This window comes from Phoca vitulina, unplaced genomic scaffold (assembly GCF_004348235.1).
Source record: "Phoca vitulina isolate PV1807 unplaced genomic scaffold, GSC_HSeal_1.0 scaffold8, whole genome shotgun sequence".
In the NCBI taxonomy this organism is placed as follows: domain Eukaryota; kingdom Metazoa; phylum Chordata; class Mammalia; order Carnivora; family Phocidae; genus Phoca; species Phoca vitulina.
This window is the reverse complement of record NW_022589711.1, coordinates 53,504,268-53,526,292: the sequence shown is the minus strand read 5'-3', so window position 1 is coordinate 53,526,292 and position 22,025 is coordinate 53,504,268. Positions and strand designations below refer to the sequence as shown.

Sequence of the window (22,025 nt, the reverse complement as noted above, 5' to 3'; positions counted from 1 at the left end):
AATCTCCTGTGTCTTAGTCTAAATGTCTTAGGGTTTCTGTTATTGACTATGACCCATGCATGGCACCGTCTCTGTGCTTACTTTAAAAGTGAAGAATAATATACTCTGGTTTCTCTTCAGAATAAAGCAGAGGTTGAATTTGGACTTTAAAAAGTGTAAATAAGAAATAACACAAGGGACATAAAATAGCTTGATACTGTGGTTTAGCTCTGTTGCTACTTCATTGGGTGACCTTGGATAAGTTAACCTTTCTGAATCTGTGTTTCCTCATCTGTAAAATTGTCAAGCTCCTTCGGAGTCTAACCTTCTAGGATTCCATAACTGATATCGTAAATTTGAGGTTCAAGAGCTTCTGAACCAAGTTGCCTTTTTTTTTCTTTTTTTTTTGCACTTCTCATCAATCCATCTTAGGTCTTCTTTGCTGTGGCTTTGTCCACTTCTAACTATCATCCAGTCCAAGCCTTGACTTTTCTGCAATAGCTTCATAACTGTTCCTCTTCTACTCTTGCTCCCTATAACTCGTTCTTCACATGGCAGCCAATGTTATCTATTTAAAATGTTAAATTAAATAATCTATCTACTCTGTTGGAAATTGTGGAAGTGTTTCCCATTATTCTGAGAATAAAGTTTCAATTCCTTTTGGTGGCCTATATAGCTCTATATGTTTGGGTCTGTACCTATTGATTCAATCTCCTTGTGTTCCATTTTCTTGATCTTGGCAGTGAAGCTTTCTGAGATACTTTCAGACATTCACAGAGAGCGTTCCCCTTCTATTCTAAGGCTATCACACTCTCCCCTCAATTTTGTCCCTCACATTCTACAGCACTCTATGCAAAAGTCAGTTCTTCAGAGAGATATATATCTCCCTATTATATATTCTTTCATATTACCCTGTACTTCTTTTTCACTGTACCTGTTAGGATAGCATCTATGTTATTAATTATCTAATTATTTACTTAATTACTTAGTTAATTAGTTATTTAATTTCTGTCACCTTCCCTGGAATGAAAGTTCCATGGGGACAGGCACAGTTTTATTCACCTCTGTATCTTTAGTGCCTGGCAGAAGGATTTGCCTCAGTAAATACTCAGTGAATGAATGAATAGATGTAATAATTGACTAAAATTTTAGTGTTTACATCAGCTATGAGATTATTTGTATGGGAGAGCATAACATGTATATCAGGAAGTTCTGAGGAAGTGTAGACTTTTATCTCTACATAGTTATTGATCTCTGCTTTTATAGGGGGCTTCCTCGTTGTACCTGATTTGAAACAAATATCCACCAAACTGTGTGTGCGGGACACTGTGTTGTGTAGTCAGGATCCAAGCCCTGTCTTTGAGCTCACAATCTAGCAGGAGATCAGCCATAAATCCAGATAACAATTATGCAAGGTGGTAAGTAGTTATTGTTACAAGAGAAAGCCAGCCATTTCTAGAGAGGTAGTGACCAAGTGGGTCTTGGAGGATCTGTGTGATTTAACTTCTTGGAAAGGGTTGGGAAGAGGCAGTGTAGAATGAGTCCATAAGCAAATGCTTGTCTCCTACCAGTCCTTGTAAATAAAGCCAAATCTCTAATCAAGAGACTGGAATTAGTTAGATCCATTTTTATTCTACACAACTCTTGACCTTTTAGAATTTATTTTTTTTAATTTACTCTTTTATTACATACAGTATAATTCAGCTTTTGGTGTATGGAGTCTCTGAATTTGGGCAAATGCATACAGCAGCATAAAAGCTGCTATACTTAAGATACAAAAAATTTCCATTATGCCCCAAAATTTCTCTCATACTTCTAGCATACAGTCAACCTTCCCTGACCTCAAGCCCCTAGAAATTGCTGATCTGTTTTTTGTTCCAGTAACTATGCTTTATCCAGAATGTCATTTATTTTATTTTTTTAAGATTTTATTTATTTATTTGAGAGAGAGAGAGCACAAGTGTGTGTGTGTGTGGGGGTGCGGGAAGGGTGGAGGGAGAGGTAGAGGGAGAAGCGGACTCCGCTCCAAGCAGGGAGCCTGATGCGGGACTTGGTCCCAACCCCCTGATCTCATGACCTGAGCCGAAAGCAGATGCTTAACTGACTGAGCCTCCCAGGCGCCCTCAGAATGTCATTTATTTTTTTTTATTATGTTCAATTAGCCAACAAATAATACATCATTAGTTTTTGATGTAGCGTTCAACAATTCATTAGTTGCATATAACACCTGGTGCTCATCACCACACGTGCCCTCCTTAATATCCATCAGAATGTCATTTAGATGGAATCATATGGTATTAGACTTACTTCGCTTAGCATAATGTATTTGAGATGAATTCATATTATCGAGTATATTAGAAGTTCATTTCTGGTCGCTGAGTAGTATTCCATTGTATAGATGTACCACAGTTTATTTATTCATTCACTAGCTGAAGTTCATTCGGCTGCTTCAAGGTTTTGACAATTATGATTAAGTCTGCTATAAACATCTGTTATAGGCTTTCGTCTGGACATGAGTTTTTATTTTTCTGGGTAAATATCTAGAGCTAATATTGGTAGGTTGTACTGTAAGTGTATGTTTAACTTAATACGAAAATGTTAAGCTGTTTTCCAAAGTGATTGTACTTCATTGTGCCTTCCCATCAGCAGTGAGTGAGAGTTTCAGCTGCTGCATATCCTCACCAAAAGTTGGTATTTTCCATTTTTAAAATATTAGCCATTCTAGTACGTATGGAGTAGTATCCTGTTTAATTTTTTTTTAATTTGCAACTAATGACTAATGATTTGGGCTATGTTTTCATAGGCTTACTTGCTATCTCTGTATCTTCTTTGATAAAATATCTATTGAAATTTTTGTCCCTTTTTAAATTGTTTTCTTACTGAATTTGGAGAGTTCTTTATTTAACCTGGATATAAGTCCTTTATCAGATATGTAATTATAAGATATTTTCTTCTGGTCTGTGGCTTATCTTTGCTAACCTTTACTTTTTCAAGTAATTTAGAAATCCTGTTCCCAGTCCCATCATCAGATCTAGCACTATTCTCTTCTCTGCTTAGAATGTTTACAGAGCTTTTTGGCTTTTTTAGGCACAGCGGGGCTATGGTGATGAAAAGGAGAATTGCCCTGTTAACGAGGAGCCCTTAGGTAGTTGGAAGGAGAATCTAGGAATTGAAACATCTGTAACCATGGGATGGTGTTCTGCATGCCATAAGGGATGTATAGATAGTGTGCTCAACTACAGAGCACTGCCATTCATTCATTTATATCTGGCTATTAAAAAACTTTGAGGACAGGCTCAAGAGAGAAACAATAAAGGTTCTGGATAATTAAATTCTAGGAACTCTAATAAAGTAGCTGCCCCCACTATAGCCCCATGTATTATCAGGGTGATGACCGGGGTTGGGAGATGGAGAGGAAACAGCAATGCCTTTCTCACCTTGATAAATTACAGTCCTCCACTCCAGCAACTGTAGAGCAAAAGGACCACCTCAGAAGGGATTAGCTTCACTGCCTCTCCACTCCCTCCTGCCCAGGTTTCTGTAATGGTATCTTTTGTCTTCATTTGTGGTTTGTACAGGGAAAGGCAGAGATAACAAGTAGGTAAGAGAAATTCCATTCCTGAATCACGTGGAATTGCACAGGTGTATGACCCATCAGACAGCCTCAGGGCACAAATATATTTTCCAATGGAGTCCTTACCTCTGCCATAGTTGTAATTAATATATGTCACTTCATTCTTCCAGGACCACCAGTGACTCCCAGTTGCTACCAAGATAAAGTAGGAACCCCTTCCCTAGTCTCCCACTCTCAGGCTCTGCTCCAATGTCCACACCCTGTAATCCAGCCCCAGCTGACTGACCGGCTCCTCACAGCTCCCGCGCCCTCTGTGCCTTTGCTTATGATGTTCCATCAGCCTGGACTCCTCCCCTTGTGTCTGTCAGCACACGTTCTATTCATTTTTGGGGCTTAATTCAGATGTCATCTCTTCTGTGAAGGTTTCATTGAACTTCCCATCTCTCATAGTAAGAAATAAGAACTACTTCTGCCTTCTTATGACATGCTACATCTTTTTTCTTTTTAAGCATTTACTTCATTTTGTTTGCATTGCGATTGTCTGTGCATGCTCTCCAGATAGTGAGATCTTTGAGATGAGAGACCATGTCTTCCTTGTGTCTTTATCTCCCCAGTGGAAACTGTGCGGTATAAACTGTTGCATGTAGTAGGTTCTCACCAAGGGATTATTGATTGAAGGACATGCCATAACCCACAGTTCACCTTTCTTTGTGACCCAGACAGAAGAGGTGTTTGAGTGGCTGATAGTTGTAACTGGAGGTGACAGGGTGATCTTATGTGCTACAAGCGAATGCAGTTTTGTTTCCCTATTGGCTGTGATTATGCTCTCCTGTCTAGGATAAGAAAAGGATGATTTGATTTTGAGTAATTAGCAATGAAGCTCTAATTGTCTACCTTAAATGCCTTCCATATTTCTGATTTTCTACCAGCGTGAAATGTTCTCCTTCGCAGACAGTTGATGGAGGAGCTGAGTCATGCCTGACTATTCTTAATAAGACAGAGGCCCCTAATGCCTGAGGGAGCTGCCTTCGAGGACAAGCTGACATTTCTGACTTCTCAGCTTTTTGAAAGTGGGTGTTATGAGGGAAAGTTGAGCATTGAAGATAGCTTCAGAGTCTCCTGGAAACATGACTAGATAATGACACTCTAATTCAGACAGATGTGATCTGCCCCATTGCCTCTTGGCTGTGCCATGTGCCTTCTGATGCTGGGAACTGCTAATCAAGGATTTTATGCTTCTTGTTAAAGAGACCCGGTTTGTTCCACTTTACGTTAACTAGTGCCCACCCACCCACTCCAACTCCACTCTCTTCCCTGAAAAACTGGCTTGATTTTAGAATTTTAAGATTCAGGCTAAAAAACACTCTTGATGTACGGGTTGATTCTAAACCCATCATACTGTGGAGATGGAAGGGGTTAGAGATCATCTGGTTTTATCTTATACATGAAAAAGCTGAATTCAAGAAAAGGGAAGTTACTTGGCCACAGTCAGGGTTCAATTTTAGACTCTGGAATGAGGCAGATCTGTGTTAGAATCCTCTCTCACATACTTCCTATGGTTAAGAGATAAACTGAGGCATATTAAAAATTTTAAGAGTTTATTTGAGCAAATATCAATTTGAAGCAGGCAGCCACAAACTGGAAGTGGTTGGGAGCACTCCACCAACAGGAACTGGGGGCAAGATTTTTTTTTTAAGATTTTTATTTATTTATTTGAGAGAGAGAGCACTAGAGAGACAGAGCAAGCACAGGTGGGGGGCAGAAGGAGAGGGAGAAGCAGGCTACCCGCTGAGCAGGGAACCCAATGTGGGGCTCGATCCCAGGACCCTGAGATCATGACCTGAGCCAAAGGCAGACACTTAACCGACTGAGCCACGCAGGCGCCCTGGGAGCAAGACTTTTATAGAGAAGAGGCAGAAGCAAAGCAATAAGATTGTTTGACTATAGCTTAAGCAACTTGCATTAGCTGATAAAGTCTAGTTGGCTGTTTGTGATCAGTTTCCTTGCGTTTTGGTTTGTTGACCTTGAGGCATTACAGACTTAGGCTTTAGTTTGCTTAGGTAGGCTGCTAAGGCATTAAAATCACCTCAGTCTAATGGCCTTCTTGTTTAATTAATTTAACTCTGTGCAATCATGTGGATATTCTTTCCCTTACCTAAGACTCACGCTCCTCATTTATTAAATGGAGGCAATAATAAAACTATCTGAAAGAGTGGTTATGGGAATTGAAAGAGATCATAAAAGTACATCACTTAATACCTGACATATGGGAAGCATTCACTATTAGGGGGTGGTGGTGGTACTTATAATAATAATAATAATAATGGTGGTCACACTGATGGAGTTAGGACAAGAAATAAGGTCTCCCGATCCTATGTTGTTATTCTCTATGGAGAATACTACAAAGTGTTCCTGAGGTACACATATTTAGTGTCAAGGAAGTTTAAAGATATCTGTCTGAAATCGCATCCGCATATTCAAAGAGAAGCTCAGTAGCTAGTTTGGTATAAGACAGAAGGAAAGAACATGGTTTGAGATGTTGGTTAACATAAAGAATCAATGTGAGTGGGAAGAATTGAGGGAAGAGATTATATATAAAGTCTCTAAACTGGAAACCAAAGGACTGAGCATGATACCAGAGAGCCTGAGAGGGTTAATGGAGAAAGGACTGGCCCTGGGAGGGTTACTGGTTCTGGAGTCAGAAAGCTCTGCTGCCCACTAGCACTGTGACTTTCCCAAATCATTCCTGAGCCTCTCTTTGAGCCAAACTCCAAAATGAGGCAACAATGCCTCCTTCTGTGATCAAAGAACATCATGTGTCTGAAGCTGCCAGGTAAAATATAAATTATTATGGATCCTGTTAACAGTTATGGATTTGTCATCTTGGATGAGATATGGTAGGGGGAACAAGGCAATGATTAAGTGATGAGTTTGGAACATTTTCCTGCCTCTAAGAGTATGGAAACAACAAGCTGTGTTTTTAATCAATGACCTTCATTATCAGTCTCTCCACGAGGCAGGGAAATGTAGCATTGGGAGGCTGGAGATGCCTAGAGATGAGCATTCTGGACTGGACAGTTTTGCCTGGGGATTTATACCTGGATAAACACATACCCCCGTAGATATACAGATCTGGACAACTTCACTTGTACCATGAAGCTCCTAACAGGCCTTGTGGCAATGAAAACAGACCCTTTTCCTGATCTTGCACCAATTTCTCTTACTGTCATTTCATTTTTCTACTTTAGAGTAATTATTTTGCTTTTTTTTTCAATGGCAGACCATTGGTGCATAGCCCCTGGTGAGTGTGTATAGAGAGGGAACAGTGCGCCCTGAGAAAGAGGACTCACAATTGGAAGGAGAGTATAGAAGACACTCTACATTTTTATTTTCCTAGAGTTAAACTGCTTTTACTTCATATATGGAGAGTTCCTCCTCCTGTTTGGCTTCCTAAGTTGTAAGAGCTCTGGAGTTTAGAAAAGTTGATTTGTAGTTTCCCCTTTCTCTTCAGCACTACATATAGTAGAGGCAAATGTCCTCAACCTTAAGACTATGGTGAGTCAAGAGGCTGAATGTATTGTCATAGCATTGTATGGGGGACAGATGGAGGCTACACTTATGGTGAGCAGAACATAATGTATGAAGTGGTTGAATCACTGATGTACACCTGAAACGAATGTAACGTTGTGTGTCACCTATACTTAAAAACAACCAACCAACCAGAATGTAAATATAGGTATAAAAATTCAACCTCTGACATACTGGGGAAAAAGCAAAAACAAAGACTGATTAATGTCAGTGTAGTGAAACTCTCTTTCATAGTTGGTTTTATAGGCAAAAGTTACTTGTGATACGGGGCGAATGACTAGGAATCTGGAAGGTTTCATCCTGCCTCTGCTACTAACCAGTCTTTCCCTCAGGCATTCCTTCATCCCTCTGGGCTCAGAGCCTAATCTGTATAATGTGGCATGTTGCTGGGTGATTCAGAAGGCCTCCTTCCAGTTCCAACGTGTAGCAGTTTTCTAAGATGCAAAGGGGATTATAGGTGACTTAAATATTTAGAAATGTGGACCATGATTGTATCTTGGCATTTGTCTTCCCAAGATCTGTTTCCTCCCCTTGGGAGCTAACACTGTTCTCTAGCTGAGGGGCCACTGAAAACCCAGCCACTCAGAACTCCTCCCTTGTGCGTTCTTCCAGCCACCCCCTCATCATTCACAGCCAGACGTCTCCCCAAACCCCATGGCTTACGCTCTCAGCTTCTGATGTTTTCTTCCCCCGATTTTCTCTCAGAATCTTTTGTCTTCTGCTTGTCACTACCAGCCTTCAAGAAAAATCTACATGCTTGACACATTATTAAAATTGAATGAGACTGCACTGGCATCTCACAGGGGATGCCTCTCTTAAATGCAGTGGCAGGATTGTAGCCTGTGTCTCTTCCTGGCAGGTGATGAAGATCTCAAATGCCCTTTCACTCCAGGCAATTTCCTGAGGATTGCTGGGGAGGTTACTGGCAAGGCTCACAAGATGCTCTTTCCTTTGGCTTTGTAGTCGTGTGTAGAATATGGCTGCAAGTCTTGAGGTGGAACAACCGTATAGCTCCTAACTGAGTACATCCCTTGATGTACTTTCACTGAACAAGCCTCCCCGAACCTCCAGTTGAGAAGTCAGATGTGGGGATGGAGGGCACAAAGACCCACTGAGTACCTAGAGGGCTTTACATTTCCATCACGTTGAGTGGAAAAGTGATTGCTCGAGCTATCTTCGCTAATTAAGAAGTCAGTCCATGCTTTGCCTGCCTTCTATATTTTGGGACTCAAATCTTAATTTTGTGTTTTCTGTCCCTGGCTCCAGTAAAATGCAATAAAAACTCACAAACAAATACACACAATAATTTGTTTCCCCTGCTATCTTTCTAGGTCTTAATTCCCTCATCAGTAAAAATCAACATAATAGTTGTAGCTAAAATTTATTAAGTTCATACGGTGCACCCAAGCATGTGGTATTTTTGTGTATGATCTTTTTAACCCCTGTCAACAATCCTATGTGGTAGCTACTTTCATTGGCTTTGTTTTTGCTTCCTGCACTATTACATATGAGGAAACAGGTTCCTTCTTTCCAGGTGCCGCAAGTATGGTCCACATTACCACATACTTTGCTTTCAGCCTCAAAGACAAGATCCACATATTAGCGTCTTTACCTATAGAATGAGAGGGAGGAAAAGAATAATTGTGTGGCTTGATCATACAGAATGCACACAAAATTATCTTCTATGGCCCGCCATTAATGCTATTTGTTCTGATATTCTGAAGTTTGTTTTTTTTTTTTTTTTTTTGCCTTTTTAATCCTCTGTTTTGAAGAGGAATATAATATTGTACTATGTACATTCCCGATACCAACTGGGAAAGTTTCTGCAGATATGTATTTGGATGATGTAATAGAAAGGACATGACATTTGGATCGAAAAGAAGTGATTCTTTGCTTGCCACTCATGAGCTCAACATCATTTATCAAGTTAGCTCTCTGGGCTTAGTTGCCCCATTTGTAAAATGAAAGGGTTGTTCTAAATGTTTTTAAAATTGCCTTGTAGTCTAATGCCCTTAAACACTTGGTTAGAGGTAAGCCCCCACAGGTTAAATGTTAACAACATTTATTGGGCCACTTTCAGTTTGAAATTGGCCACACTCAGTTTGGAATTAAGAGAGGAATGTAATATTACTAATAGTGAGAACCACTGAACAGCTTTTGCTAAATACTTTAAAAGTACTGTCTCATTTAATCTTCGAATCAGCCTTCTTTGATACATGGGAACATTTAATTTACTTGCATGTGCTCACATGGGTAGGAAGTGACAGGACAAGGGTTTGAACTGGGACTGTCAGACTCCAGAGACTAGATACTGTGTACACCATCGGGAAAGTCGTTTCGGGATATAAGAGACTTGGTTTGGGCCCTCCCCATCTCTACCCTAGATTGTTGGCCCTTGTCTCAGACCTGTTTTTATTCTCTCTTAGCTTCATTCACTCCTCTGTGGTATGGTGGATTACCAGCTATTCTACTGCCCCTGGGGGCTACAACCAGATCTAAGACCTGTACATTCTGAGATTCTATGATAAAGTGTGAAATACTTTTACTTCCAATGCTGATGATCTATTTCTTGAATGGAAATCTGAAGGCAGAGACCATGTTTATAGCCGCTAGCCCTCATCAGACCCTGAATAAATATTACGTAATAATGAAGATAGAGAGCGAAAGGCTGCTTGATTATTATATGAGAATAGTAATTGGATCTTTACATCTTAATCATGGATTAGAAAAGATTGCTTGGGGGAGGCATAAAAACCAGCTAATGACTGCTTAGAGTTTCCCCAGTGTACTGTGCCACACTTGACATAAGCCAGTTTATTTGTTGTCACAACAGCCCTGCAAAGAAAATCATTCCCTTCAGCTGCATGAGGATGCACATTACAGTGATTTTTTTTTTTTTAAGAAAATAATGCCACCATCGTACAGAGGCAGCACACCCAGAATCCATTCTTTAGCCTGCTAACCCCCGCTGCAACTTTGATGAGAGAAACAGAGCTGTTTGTAGGTGGCTATTAGATGATGCTATTCCATGTTCTTCCTCATTGTGCACAGCAGCAGGAAGGGGGGCTTCTGGACCCTCCTTGGACATTAACACATGATGATTAAGGGTCCTTTTGTTGGAGCTCCGAAAACCGGCTGTGGACTGACTTCATGGAGACAAGAACGAGCCTACAGACCTTCAGCAGCTCCTCTAGACCCAGGGACTGGAAAACTCTCTGGAGACCTCAGGGTTTTTCCTCAGGTCCTCTGCCACGAGGGAAACTTTGAGGAACATGGCACTCATGTTCAGAAACTCAGAGAAGAACCTCCACATGACAGACTGCGTGAAAACTAAACTGTTCAGAGCTCGGGTGTACTCATCCTGCAATGATAATTTGGTTCATTCATCCTTTAGATAATTTGATTCTGTACCTTTAAGTATCACCTACAATGGTATATGTTCTGAATTTAAACTTCATAGATTGGGTTGTTTTTCATCTGTGAGGGTTCTTTTTCCTTTTTTTTCTTTTACCTCTTCCTTTTCATTATTTTCTTTGTTTTCAGGTTTGCCTGGTAATTATTTTCTCCACATTCTTTTTTTTTAAAAAGGGCCAGGCCCACCCCTTTTAATTGACATAAAATAGCAGTCTTTAGGTCAGTGTAAAGATGAATGTCCAGTGCTGAGGGGAGGAGTGGCACACAGTCGGGGATAAAACTTGTTCTAGAAACAAACTCTAATGACACTTGCAAAATTGAAGCTGTAGCTTGTGGAACCCCACCCCCGGCCCCTGTCAACCAGCTTTCTGAATTTGGCATTCTTTCCTTATCTGGCAAATCTTATCATCTGCTAAGGGCTATTTCTTATTTTCTTCAAATTACTCAATCAAGAAAACTCCCTTTTTTGGTGGGAGTAAGGTATGTCTAATTATCTGGTCCAGGAAAACCATCTGCCGAGTTATTAGCGCAGTGTTGTTGAACAGCACAAGTGACGTGAGGATGTCTGATGGATGCTCACGGCCAGCCGCTCCATTTCTTCCTCCCCCACCCCTAACTTCTCTCTCTTCTTTTGACAGCTTAGTTGACAACCACAGAACTTCAGAAACATTTTCTAGACCTTTGCTTGAGTAGCTCTCCCTTGAATAAAAAATACCTGTTTTAATGGTATTTTTTCTACTTATAGCCTACTCCAGGAAATGTAGTTTGTAGATTTTTTTTTTTTTTTTTTAAACTGTTGTTTACTATAGAACATGGCTCGAAAACTATCCTGGTATTTTTAAATATTTTTTCCATTGAGGGACAAAAAAAGAATATATGTTTTAAATGTAATTAACCAAAGAGACAGACTTATAGGGTGGAGATAATCTCACAAATTGTTCAACCACCTGCCGACTTGAACAGATGAAATAAGACATCGTTATCCTTTGGTATGATGACTAGCTGTGAATAAGGAGACGCAAAATAGCAGTGGCTTAAACTAATACATAGCCAATGTTAATGGGCTTAGGAATAATCTGAGGATCTTGTTAAGCTGTAGGTTCTGATTCGGGTAGTCTGGGTGGTGCAGAAGATCTGAAGTTCTGACAAGCTCTCAAGACTCTGATGATGCTGGTGGGTTGTGGATGACACTCGGAGTACCAAGGATACACAAAGGTTTATTTCTCATGTAAAATCTACAGCTAGAAAGCTCAGGGCTGGGGGCACCTGGGTGGCTCAGATGGTTAAGCGTCTGCCTTCGGCTCAGGTCATGATCCCAGGGTCCTGGGATCGAGTCCCGCATCGGGCTCTCTGCTCCTTGGGAGCCTGCTTCTCCCTCTGCCTCTCTCTCTCTCTGTCTCTCATGAATAAATAAATAAAATCTTAAAAAAAAAAAAAAAAAAAAGAAAGCTCAGGGCTGGTAAGGCAGTGCCTTATGTTACTCCTTTCACTTTCCCATTCCACCATTTTTTGGGTGTGGCCTTCATTCTCATGGTCCATGATGTAGCATCCATGTTCCAAGCAGCAGGATGGGAGAAATGGGATGGTAGCAGGAGCATAGGAAACATAGGAACACATCAGCACCTCTCAAGAATGGTTTTCAGAGGGACACCTGGGTGGCTCAGTTGGTTAAGCGTCTGCCTTCGGCTCAGGCCATGATCCCAGGGTCCTGGGATCGAGTTCTGCTTCGGGCTCCCTGCTCTGCAGGGAGCCTGCTTCTCCCTCTGCCTCTGCCTCTCTCTCTCTCTGTCTCTCATGAATAAATAAATAAAATCTTAAAAAAAAAAAAAAAGAATGGCTTTTAGAATCTACCACATGAAATTTCAAACATATTCCATTGGTCAGAACTTTGTCACCTGAGCACTTCCCAGTGACAGAAAAGCTTGGGAAATGTAGCCTTTATTCTGAATGGCAATGTGCCCAGATGAAAATTCCCATACTTTTGAAGAAAGGGAGTGTGTGGACATAGTAAATGGGACATGTCTAGCAGTCTCTTGCATAGACTGGAGTGACAAAAGTGTTTTCCATAGAAAATGGTAGTCCACAGATTAATTGTAGGTGATATGTGCATAGACCTTTACAGTTGCTATGTATAGTACTTTATGTCTTAGGCTCATTCAGTTTTCATAACTACTCTACAGAGTAGAGTACATTCAAGTAAATTCAAGTATGAACTTGAATTTCTGGTTTGGGAAGCTGAGGTTCATAAGGGCTGAGGGACTTCCCTGACTACCCTCTTCAAAATTGCATGCTTCTCCCTCTTCCCTCTTCCCCCTCCCTCATTCCTGATCCCTCTTACCAGGTTTTATGTGTTTCTTTGTTCCATTGACTTACCTACTGGTATACTCTATACGTTTCTTATTTAGTGTGTCAACTGTTTATTGTCAGTCTCCCTGTGTTAAGAAGGTGAGCTCCGTGCGACCTTTGTTTTGTTCCCCAGTGCATCCTGAGCATCTGCTTTAGCATTTGCCACAGGACAGGATGCTCAGTATGTAGTTTTTAAATGAATTATTAAAGCCAGAAGGTTTGAATTCAAAGCCTGCCTTTGAATCGTGTCTGTTACCCTCCACCATACTGCTCTGTGCTCTGTGCCACATGCCTCTTCTGTCAGGGCTCCTGCTAGTGTTTCAGTGTCTGGCACCCCTATATCTTGCCTCGGAAACTCACCCACACTTAACTCGTTGACTTACTCTTTGTCATCATGTCACTCATGCAACATTGCTCACACCTTGGATTCTCCCTGGATCACCGTCCCAGGCTCAGATTTCCCGAGAAGCCACGCATACCTCTAGAAAAACAAAATTAAGCAAAACTGTAAGAATGGATTGTAAAACTAGCCTTTCCATTATACTTAATCTCTGCCCTCAGGCCTAGATAAGATTCCTAGAATGTACCGATGGGACAGTTTTTAAAGCCCACTGAGTTCCGGTTGAAGATGTAAAAAAGGGACTGTTTCTGATCACAATCCAATCTCAGGACTACCATTGCCATCCCCTATCTAACATAATATAATATAATCATATAATAGCTGTTCTCCTACCTAGAAGCTTGTTATAATAGTTGGCTCATTCCACCAGGTATTTTCATTTAGTCTTCCTTTTTTCCAAGATTGTCAACTTCTTGACAGGCGAGGACCTACTCAGATTTATTATGCGAATTTAGCCTAATCTGTACTGAGCTCCTTTCATTCTACGGGGCCCTTTAGTCCTCATTCAACACTATAAGGTGGGCATGGGATACATGCAGAAACTGAGTCTGAGAGGGGAAGCATTTTGTCCAAGGCAATATGTCAGATAAAGGGTACATGGCAAATAATTACATATGGGACGTAATTCCAATAGTTAAATCGCTTCCTCTTTCTTTCCTGTACCTGAGCTTCCTGAGTTTTTAAGTCTACATGTCTCTCTGCCCCAGCACCCAGCACAGTGCCTTGCTCACAGCAGGCTCTGAGCGAATATTTAATAAATACAAATACATGAATAGCTTTCCTGTGGGAAATATCTTGCTTTGAATGTGTGAGCGTAGACTGGGGACAAGCATCCGAGATCTATGTTCAGGCAGCTTTTATTTGTGCTACTACTCAGGCAAAAGTAAGTCAATTAATCTCTCTGTCTCCGTTTCCTGGCATGTAATGTGGGAATGGGCATGAAAGCCCAAGAGGGTGTTGTGAGATTAATTAGTTAAAATGTATACCCTGCTATATAAATGCTAATTGCTGTCAGGAGCGTGGGTTGGATTTTCCAGTGACTTGGCTTTGGGAGGCTTTGCACATTCCATTAGTTCTCAGTGCCACCAAGCCTCAGCCTTAAGAAATCCTTTGGCTGAGGAAAACGATGACTTTGTGGCTCCCCATGTTGAGGGCCAATTTAGAGAGGACTTCCACTGTGGAGTCAACTGGGTAAGAACGGACATTCTACACAAAAAGTAATTCTCTGTGCCAATAATTTGCTAAATTCCCTTTGCTGGTATTAGAGACAAATCTGTTTGCATAACAGCCTTTTCCTCAGTCTTTTCTTCGGCTGGTGCCTGCAGTGAGTCATATAATTAATTTGGTATTACATGACACTCCAGCCTGTTGCCATAGATTTTATTTTTATTTGTTCATTGAATAATTTAAAAAGCTCTGACAAAATACCCTCAGGTGGCTGGCTGGCAACGGAAACTTAAAAACTCACAGAACAAATTTCAAATGGGAAAATAACCCAAAGAAAAAGCTCAATAATAATACCTTTTCTGGGCTAATGTTTAGGAATACCGATACGTGTGTTTTCAGTCCCTAATGTAATGGAGGCTGATTCACTTTATAGATATGTTTATTTGGCCCATGGAACATTCTGTAAGGGAGATACCTAGCAGGTGTAATGATCTCTTTTCCACTTTAAGATGAATCACATTATTGATTGAAAAGATATTAAGTCTCAGGAATCAGCCCCAAATCTTGGTGATTGATCTGTATTTGAATTTTAGTATGTAAGGGCCTTTAACAAATGCTATTTTAAAATGTGTCTGCACTTGATTTATTGAGTTATGTTATAAAAGGAAAATTCTGCCTTCTTTTAGTAGTCAAGATAGGTAAAGCTAGTCACTGTAACATGTCCCCCAAATCTCAGTGATTTAACACAATAGAAGTTGATTTTTCACTCAACCACAGCCCCTTGAGAGAGCGATGGCATCTCTGTGGAGCTCTGCTCCAAGCAGTGAAAGGAATCCAGACTCCTTCCATCTTGTGAGGTTACCTTATTCAAACTTTTCTGGCCCTCAGGGTCTCCATATGAGGACAGGAGAAAGCGTCAGAGATTATGTTGGGAGTTTCAAGATAAACCATTTCTGGCCTCATTCATTGGCCAGAACCAAATCAAAGAGCTCCAGTTCAGTTGCTAAGGATATCTATGTAGTCTCCAACCAGGGTTCATGAACACTTACCCAGTCTCTGCCACATCTACCTTTATGGTCACCAAAGTTCCATTTCGTACTTCCTAAGTTGGTGGGATGTCACACTAGCTTGTGGTTGGGATGTCCCACCAGCTCTCTGTTTGTCTCCCTTTCCGCAGTGTGCATTCTCCTACTTTTACACAAGAAAAATTGACCTGTCACTTGTCATCTATCTTACTATTAATCATGCCCAGGACTGTAAAGACCTCCAGGGACCAAACAAAGTGACAATTTGTAATGTTGGTGTCAGGAAGTCTCCTTTAATCAAAGTACCATTAGCCCTCAGAAGGGCTTCCTCTTTCTCTCCAGTTTTCCAATGTTCCTGTTAAGAGAGTCATGGCGTGAGACTGCTGTCTACTGGCCCAAGTTGGGGCAATCTGAATTGAGATATATCAGAGAGTAGGGTTGCAGGAAGGACGATCATTTTCATTTAATCGCCTTGCCTCTACCGTCATCCAGATTTGGACAAATAGTGCAGAGCTCTTGAGAGAGGTGCCTTTAGGAACAGCATAAAGAATATTTTTATGCAATGCAGAAGGTGGTAGCATCTTTGTCATTCAGATAACAAATAATGTGGTGAAGTTCCAGACACCGTCAGCTGCCCAACGGCCTGTCGTTCTCTTTTTCTTTTAAACTATCAGTTTGTGAGTCAAAAGTGAAATGACTGCTGTGCCAAAGCATATTGATACAAAATTAAAAAATGAAATCAAGGCTTTTTTTTTTTTCTAACAGAGTAAATACGATCAGGGTGGTTAAACACTGAGAATGGCTTTGCCAATTGTGTTGCATGATAGATATGCCCTCCCTCCCTTCCTACCTTCCTTTTTTTTTCTTAATTATTATTTTAATGATGTTCAATGGAAATCATTCACGGAGATTTTTTTTAAGGCCAATATATTAAAAGGCTTATACCAAAAAAACTGTACTCTTTCTTCCTTAACTTTCCTCATATCCATTAGCTCTCTTCTTCAGAAGCCACCACTTTTAAGTATTTTATTTATTTATTCTCGCATTTCCTATCTATGTTTTGCTAATCAATTTGTGTATATTGCTATTTTTCATTTAGTCAACCCTGGGCATTATATTGTTCACTTTTTAATTATATTAAATGAGATTTTTTTGCCTCTCTTAAATAGCCATCCCCTCTCCTTAACTTACCCTTTCCTCTCTATCTACTAATACTACAATATTTGGTTAAATCAATAATCATTTAATTAATATGCCTTCATATATTAATGAACTGTGATTATGTTTACTTTCTTATTTTTGGAAGTTATTAATTTCCTTGCCTTCATATGCTTACTTTAATTTGGACCTTTTGGGTAACTGTTCTCATATTTTACAGTTGCCTTTTAGCATAATTTTCCACAGTGCTAATTTCATCAGATAATTCAATCAGATAATTCATCAGATATTCATTCGTTACAATTATCATTTTTTTAACTGGAGATTTCCATTACCTTCTATTTACACTTGTTCACCCTAAACCCTGCTGCATAGCTGTTAGCCTGAGATCTCTTTCATTGTTATTCTGCGGATTTCTTTCCCCTCTCTCTTGAATTGGATCCCCTCTTCCTCGATCCCATAATTTGCTATTTTTTCCCCCTCTCATTTTGGTAACAACAAGTACCTCAGAAGCCTCCTGATAAAGAGCATATGGGAAGGAAACTTACTGAGTCTTGATGTGTCTGAAAATGCCACCTTCACACTTGATTGTTTCCTTGGGTTTAGATTCAAGATTGGAAATAATTTCCCTTCACCTATATTGTTTCATTATTTTTTTTATTATGATATGTTAATCACCATACATTACATCATTAGTTTTTGATGTAGTGTTCCATGATCCATTGTTTGCGTATAACACCCAGTGCTCCATTCAGTACGTGCCCTCTTTAATACCCATCACCAGGCTAACCCCTGCCCCAAGCCCCCTCCCCTCTAGAACCCTCAGTTTGTTTCTCAGAGTCCATAGTCTCTCATGGTTCGTCTCCCCCTCCTATTTCCCCGCCTTCATCTTTCCCTTCCTGAAAATAATACATTATATGTTAAAAAAAAAGAAGATAGCTTCATTATTTTCTAGCTTCTAGTCTTGTTTTTGAAATTTCCACAGCCATTTCGATTCCTGTCTTTTGTATGTGATCATTTTTTATCTCCTTTCTTACTCTTTGATAGTTTTTAAACTCTTTCCACAATTTTAGAAAATATTTTTGTGGGGTAAGTCTATTTTCATCAACTTATTTAATTGATGGTTCTCTTCTGTTTTTTTTTTTTTTTTTTCTTCTTTTGCTGTATGTTATCTACATCAAGGGACCCAAGCTAAAGGAGGCTTAGTCTCTGCTTTTATATTTGCCAGGGAAGAAGAAAATGGAGCATGATAAAATATGCTCTAGCCCTTAAGATAATCAACACAAGTGACACTCACTACATCATATTGGCCAACTCGGTCACATGGCCCCTCCTCCAGAGGGGCAGAAAAGCAGATTCTTACAATATGCCTAGGAAGAGAACCCAGAGATATTGGGCTAATGGCAATGGTGATTCCTTATCTTGGGGTTGGCAGTTCCTTCTGGGTCTTCCCAGTATTCTGAAATGCACATGGGTGTGCTCCCCAGCTTTTCCCTGCTGATTTAGGATTTATCTATTTATAAATGGGCTGAACTGGTTACAGCTTGTCAATTTTGATGTTGTTACTATCTTTTCTCCTATTTTTGCTCTTACTTGGGGTTATGTCTTGAAAAAATTATTTTAGTTTTAGTGGAGTTTCAGAAAGGAGTGAAAATGGTTGTATATATTCAGTCTGACATATACATCTGGAAAAACTGTGGTTGTAATTTCCTATAAACTGAATGAGCTGATTCTGCAACTTTATAGCTTTAATGAAATTGTATTTGAAGAATTTGGTAAGATAGATGTTTTATTAAAAAAATTACTATCATGTTTGTATTGGCGTGAACAACATTTTGATCTTCCCAATTCTTTCTTTGTATATTGGATTTTAAAAGGTGTTTCTTATTAAAAGCATAGCAATTATAAATAATAGTAATTTGCTGAGACTTGGAAAAGCCAGTTTGTTAAATTTCTCAGAGATCTATTACTTACCTAGGGATTTATTGCTTACAAATCCTTCTGCAAGTCAGATAGCTTCAAATTCTTTGCTTTTATCAAAATTAAAGTAACCACAAATTTAGTTGTTCTCTCAATTATCTGCTGCCACAAAAACGTTGCCTTAATAAGCAACCATAAAGTTTAGTGACATACTTCATTTTATTTATTATATATATAGTTTTGCTCCTGAGTCTATGATGTAGATATCTTTGCCTCAGCAGATCTAGCCCAGAGATCAGGAGACCGGGGAAGAACTGAGACTCTTGGAGGGTTGTCTTTTCAGTTATAATTTTCCCCTCAGAACCTCCTCTGTCTCCAGAGGGTGAAAGAGCACATGACTGCTTTTTCAGGTGAGATTCTCCCCCATACCTTATAGGGTACGACAGGATCAAGTTATCAGATCAAATCATTATCCATGAGGTAATGAAAAGATGATAAAGGAAGGTGGAAAAGTCATTTCTTCATGCCACAGGTGCCTACTCCCATGCTATTATTACAGAGAGGCTACTGAACATAGCCAGACAAGGGGGTTTCTGGAAAAAATTGGGTGTCCTGAGAAGGTGTGTTTTCTCCAGGCCTTTAACATGAGATAACTCACTGGCCTCTTCTTTCTTTTTGATCATTCCAGAACGCTGTGATGATTGGGGACTTGATACCATGAGGCAGATCCAAGTGTTTGAAGATGAGCCAGCTCGCATCAAGTGCCCACTCTTTGAACACTTCTTGAAATACAACTACAGCACAGCTCACTCGGCGGGCCTTACTCTGATCTGGTATTGGACGAGGCAGGACCGGGACCTGGAGGAGCCGATTAACTTCCGCCTCCCTGACAACCGCATCAGTAAGGAGAAAGATGTGCTCTGGTTCCGACCCACCCTCCTCAATGACACGGGCAACTACACCTGCATGTTAAGGTAGCCTGATTCTTGGTGATGACTTTCTCTTTTCCCTTTAGTTCCTGGATGATGCATCAGCGGAAGGGAAGAGAACATCTGGAGTTACACCTCACCTCAGTGGATTAGCAGAGGTTGCCTAAGAGGTGTGCAGAGAAAAATGGTTGTACTCCTGAGAACTTTCTCCATAAGTGGCTCCTTTTCAAACCCTGACATATATCAAGATTATCTAATGATGGAGCCTTGTTTATTTGTGCCTTTTCCCTGATGTTAGAACCTGCCTGCATTTCTGCCCCACCTGAAAGCATCTATTTCCCTAGACAATGAGCAGGGTGGAGAGCAGGACCTATTCATTTCTGTTATTCTTGGCATCTTTTGAGGTCCCTGACACAGAAGAAAGCCTTAGGATGCCTATGGAAGAAAGAATATTTGGGAGATATCAAATGTATTTAGAACAATGCCTTTCAAACTTTTTCACCAAAATTCCCCTACAAAGCAAATAAACACCATATCACTGGGAATCTAAGAATATAATCCAAAGAACCCCACCAATACTGCAAAATTTCTTTCAAATCCACTTTGTTTAATCTTGAAAATTCATGTAGATTTTGCATTTTACTCCATAATATACCTATTCTTCTATTACCACAGATTAATACTGTTTCTGCTCTGAAAAAAAAAAAAAAAAGCTTTAAAAAACCTGAAGTGCGGGGCACCTGGGTGGCTCAGTTGGTTGAGCGACTGCCTTTGGCTTGGGTCATGATCCTGGAGTCCCGGGATCGAGTTCCACGTTGGGCTCCCTGCTCAGCAGGGAGTCTGCTTCTCCCTCTGACCCTCCTCCCTCTCACGCTCTCTGTCTCTCATTCTCTCTCTCGCAAATAAATAAAGTCTTAAAAAAACAAAAAACAAAAAAAAAACCTGAAGTGCCTCTGAAGAATAATCATTTTTGAGGCTTAGATCTTTGGCTACTTTTTTTCCCAAGGTCCCCTTTTAGCTTCCAAGCCTGACTTTGTTTTTTAAATTCCCATCCGGCTTATGGATTATGAGTGTTTTTGTTTTTGTTTTGTTTTTACACAGTTTCCTACTGTTTAATAGGAGCAGTGGTTTGCTAGGGCTACTAAAACAAAACACCACAGGCGGTGGCTTAAATACCAGAAATTTGTGTTCTTGCAGTTCTGGAGGCTAGAATTCCAAGATCAAGGTGTTGGCAGGATTGGTGTCATTTCTCTCTCCTTGGTTTGTGGATGGCCATCTTCTTTCCATGACTTCACATGGTCTCCCCCCTACATCATCTCTGTCCTAATCTCCTCTTTTATAAGCACACAGTCATATTGGATTAGGGCCCACCATTCTCATTTTACCTTAATTACCTCTTTCAAGACTTGTCTCCAAATATGGTCACATTCTGAATTACTGGAGTTTAGGTATTCAACATATGAATTTAGGGGACTCAATTCAGCCCATAACAATAGGGCTGAATGATATAACAATACAACAGCATAGAATAACATAACAATAGATAATTCCACACCATCTTCTGAATGCCCCTTGTCTCTCATGGCTATGAACTGTTCTCTGATGGAGAAATGTGACTACCTTTTGATATATTTAAGCTGTGTTACGATTAAATGAAAAAGGACCTCTTCTCTGTCACAGAAAGCATTTTCATCACTGTGTCCTTGGGAGTCCCTTGGAACCTCTGAAGGCGTTTTTGAGGTTTTCACCCAACTCTTTATTTTATGGGAGTGGACTCTAGACTAGTGTGTGTCTTCCAAAGAATGCCTTGTCCACTATTTATGTCCCAAGACAGCTTTGTAGGAGAGGTTAGGGCAGATTATAGTGGAAAGAGCACTGGATGAAAAAACACAGAAACCAGGCCATCATCCCAGCCCTGATGCTACTCAGCTGGTGACCTTAGGCACGTCAGTCTGTGTCTGAGAGCTTTGGCATCTGTATCCACCCAATGAGAAAATCAGCCTAAATGCTCCTTGAGTTCCTTTCCATCTTTGGCAGCTGTTAATCCGTTAACATTCCACAGGTGGACATCAGGAAGTAGCTGGGAAGGCGTCATCAGTAGCTTTCTGGATGGCCTTGTTCTCTACTCTGCATTTTAGTGTTTCATTAACTCTATTTCTGTTTCCTACTTGTCTAGAGCTCTTCCTCAAACTTTTCTAACCTTCTTTTACATTACGGGAGCAGCGTGGCTGTTAAGGCCTGAGTATTCCTTTAATGTGATTTATCAATTTCCAAATGGCCATCTCTTCAGTTTACCTGTTGGCCTATCTTCTATGTCCCTAAAGAAAATCTAGAAGTGAACTTGTCTGGTGGGGACACCAGAAGCTTCCCACAGCCCTGAAGCAATTCCTAAGTGGAGAACGACCTTAAACTAAACTGTGTAGAATCAAAGGCCTGATGTCTTTAAGGCCATAAATTAAGATTCATCCTCCAGGACTGTACCACTTGTGTTCTTGCTTCAGTACCCCTCCGAGGATAACATCCAG

At 40.3% G+C, this 22,025-nt stretch overlaps 1 protein-coding gene across 8 annotated transcripts in view; it reads left to right on the top strand.

The window, feature by feature from the left end:
• Positions 1 to 22,025, top strand: part of IL1RAP (interleukin 1 receptor accessory protein) — a 134,596-nt gene that overhangs the window by 63,528 nt on the left and 49,043 nt on the right. For all 8 annotated transcript variants that reach the window (XR_004299814.1, XR_004299815.1, XR_004299811.1 and 5 more), the window contains one exon: positions 19,260 to 19,545. Coding sequence is in view for 2 of the 8 variants with exons in the window: in XM_032406915.1 (XP_032262806.1) it covers positions 19,260 to 19,545 (286 nt within the window). In the remaining 6 variants the exon portion in view is untranslated. The remainder of the gene's footprint in view (positions 1 to 19,259; positions 19,546 to 22,025) is intronic.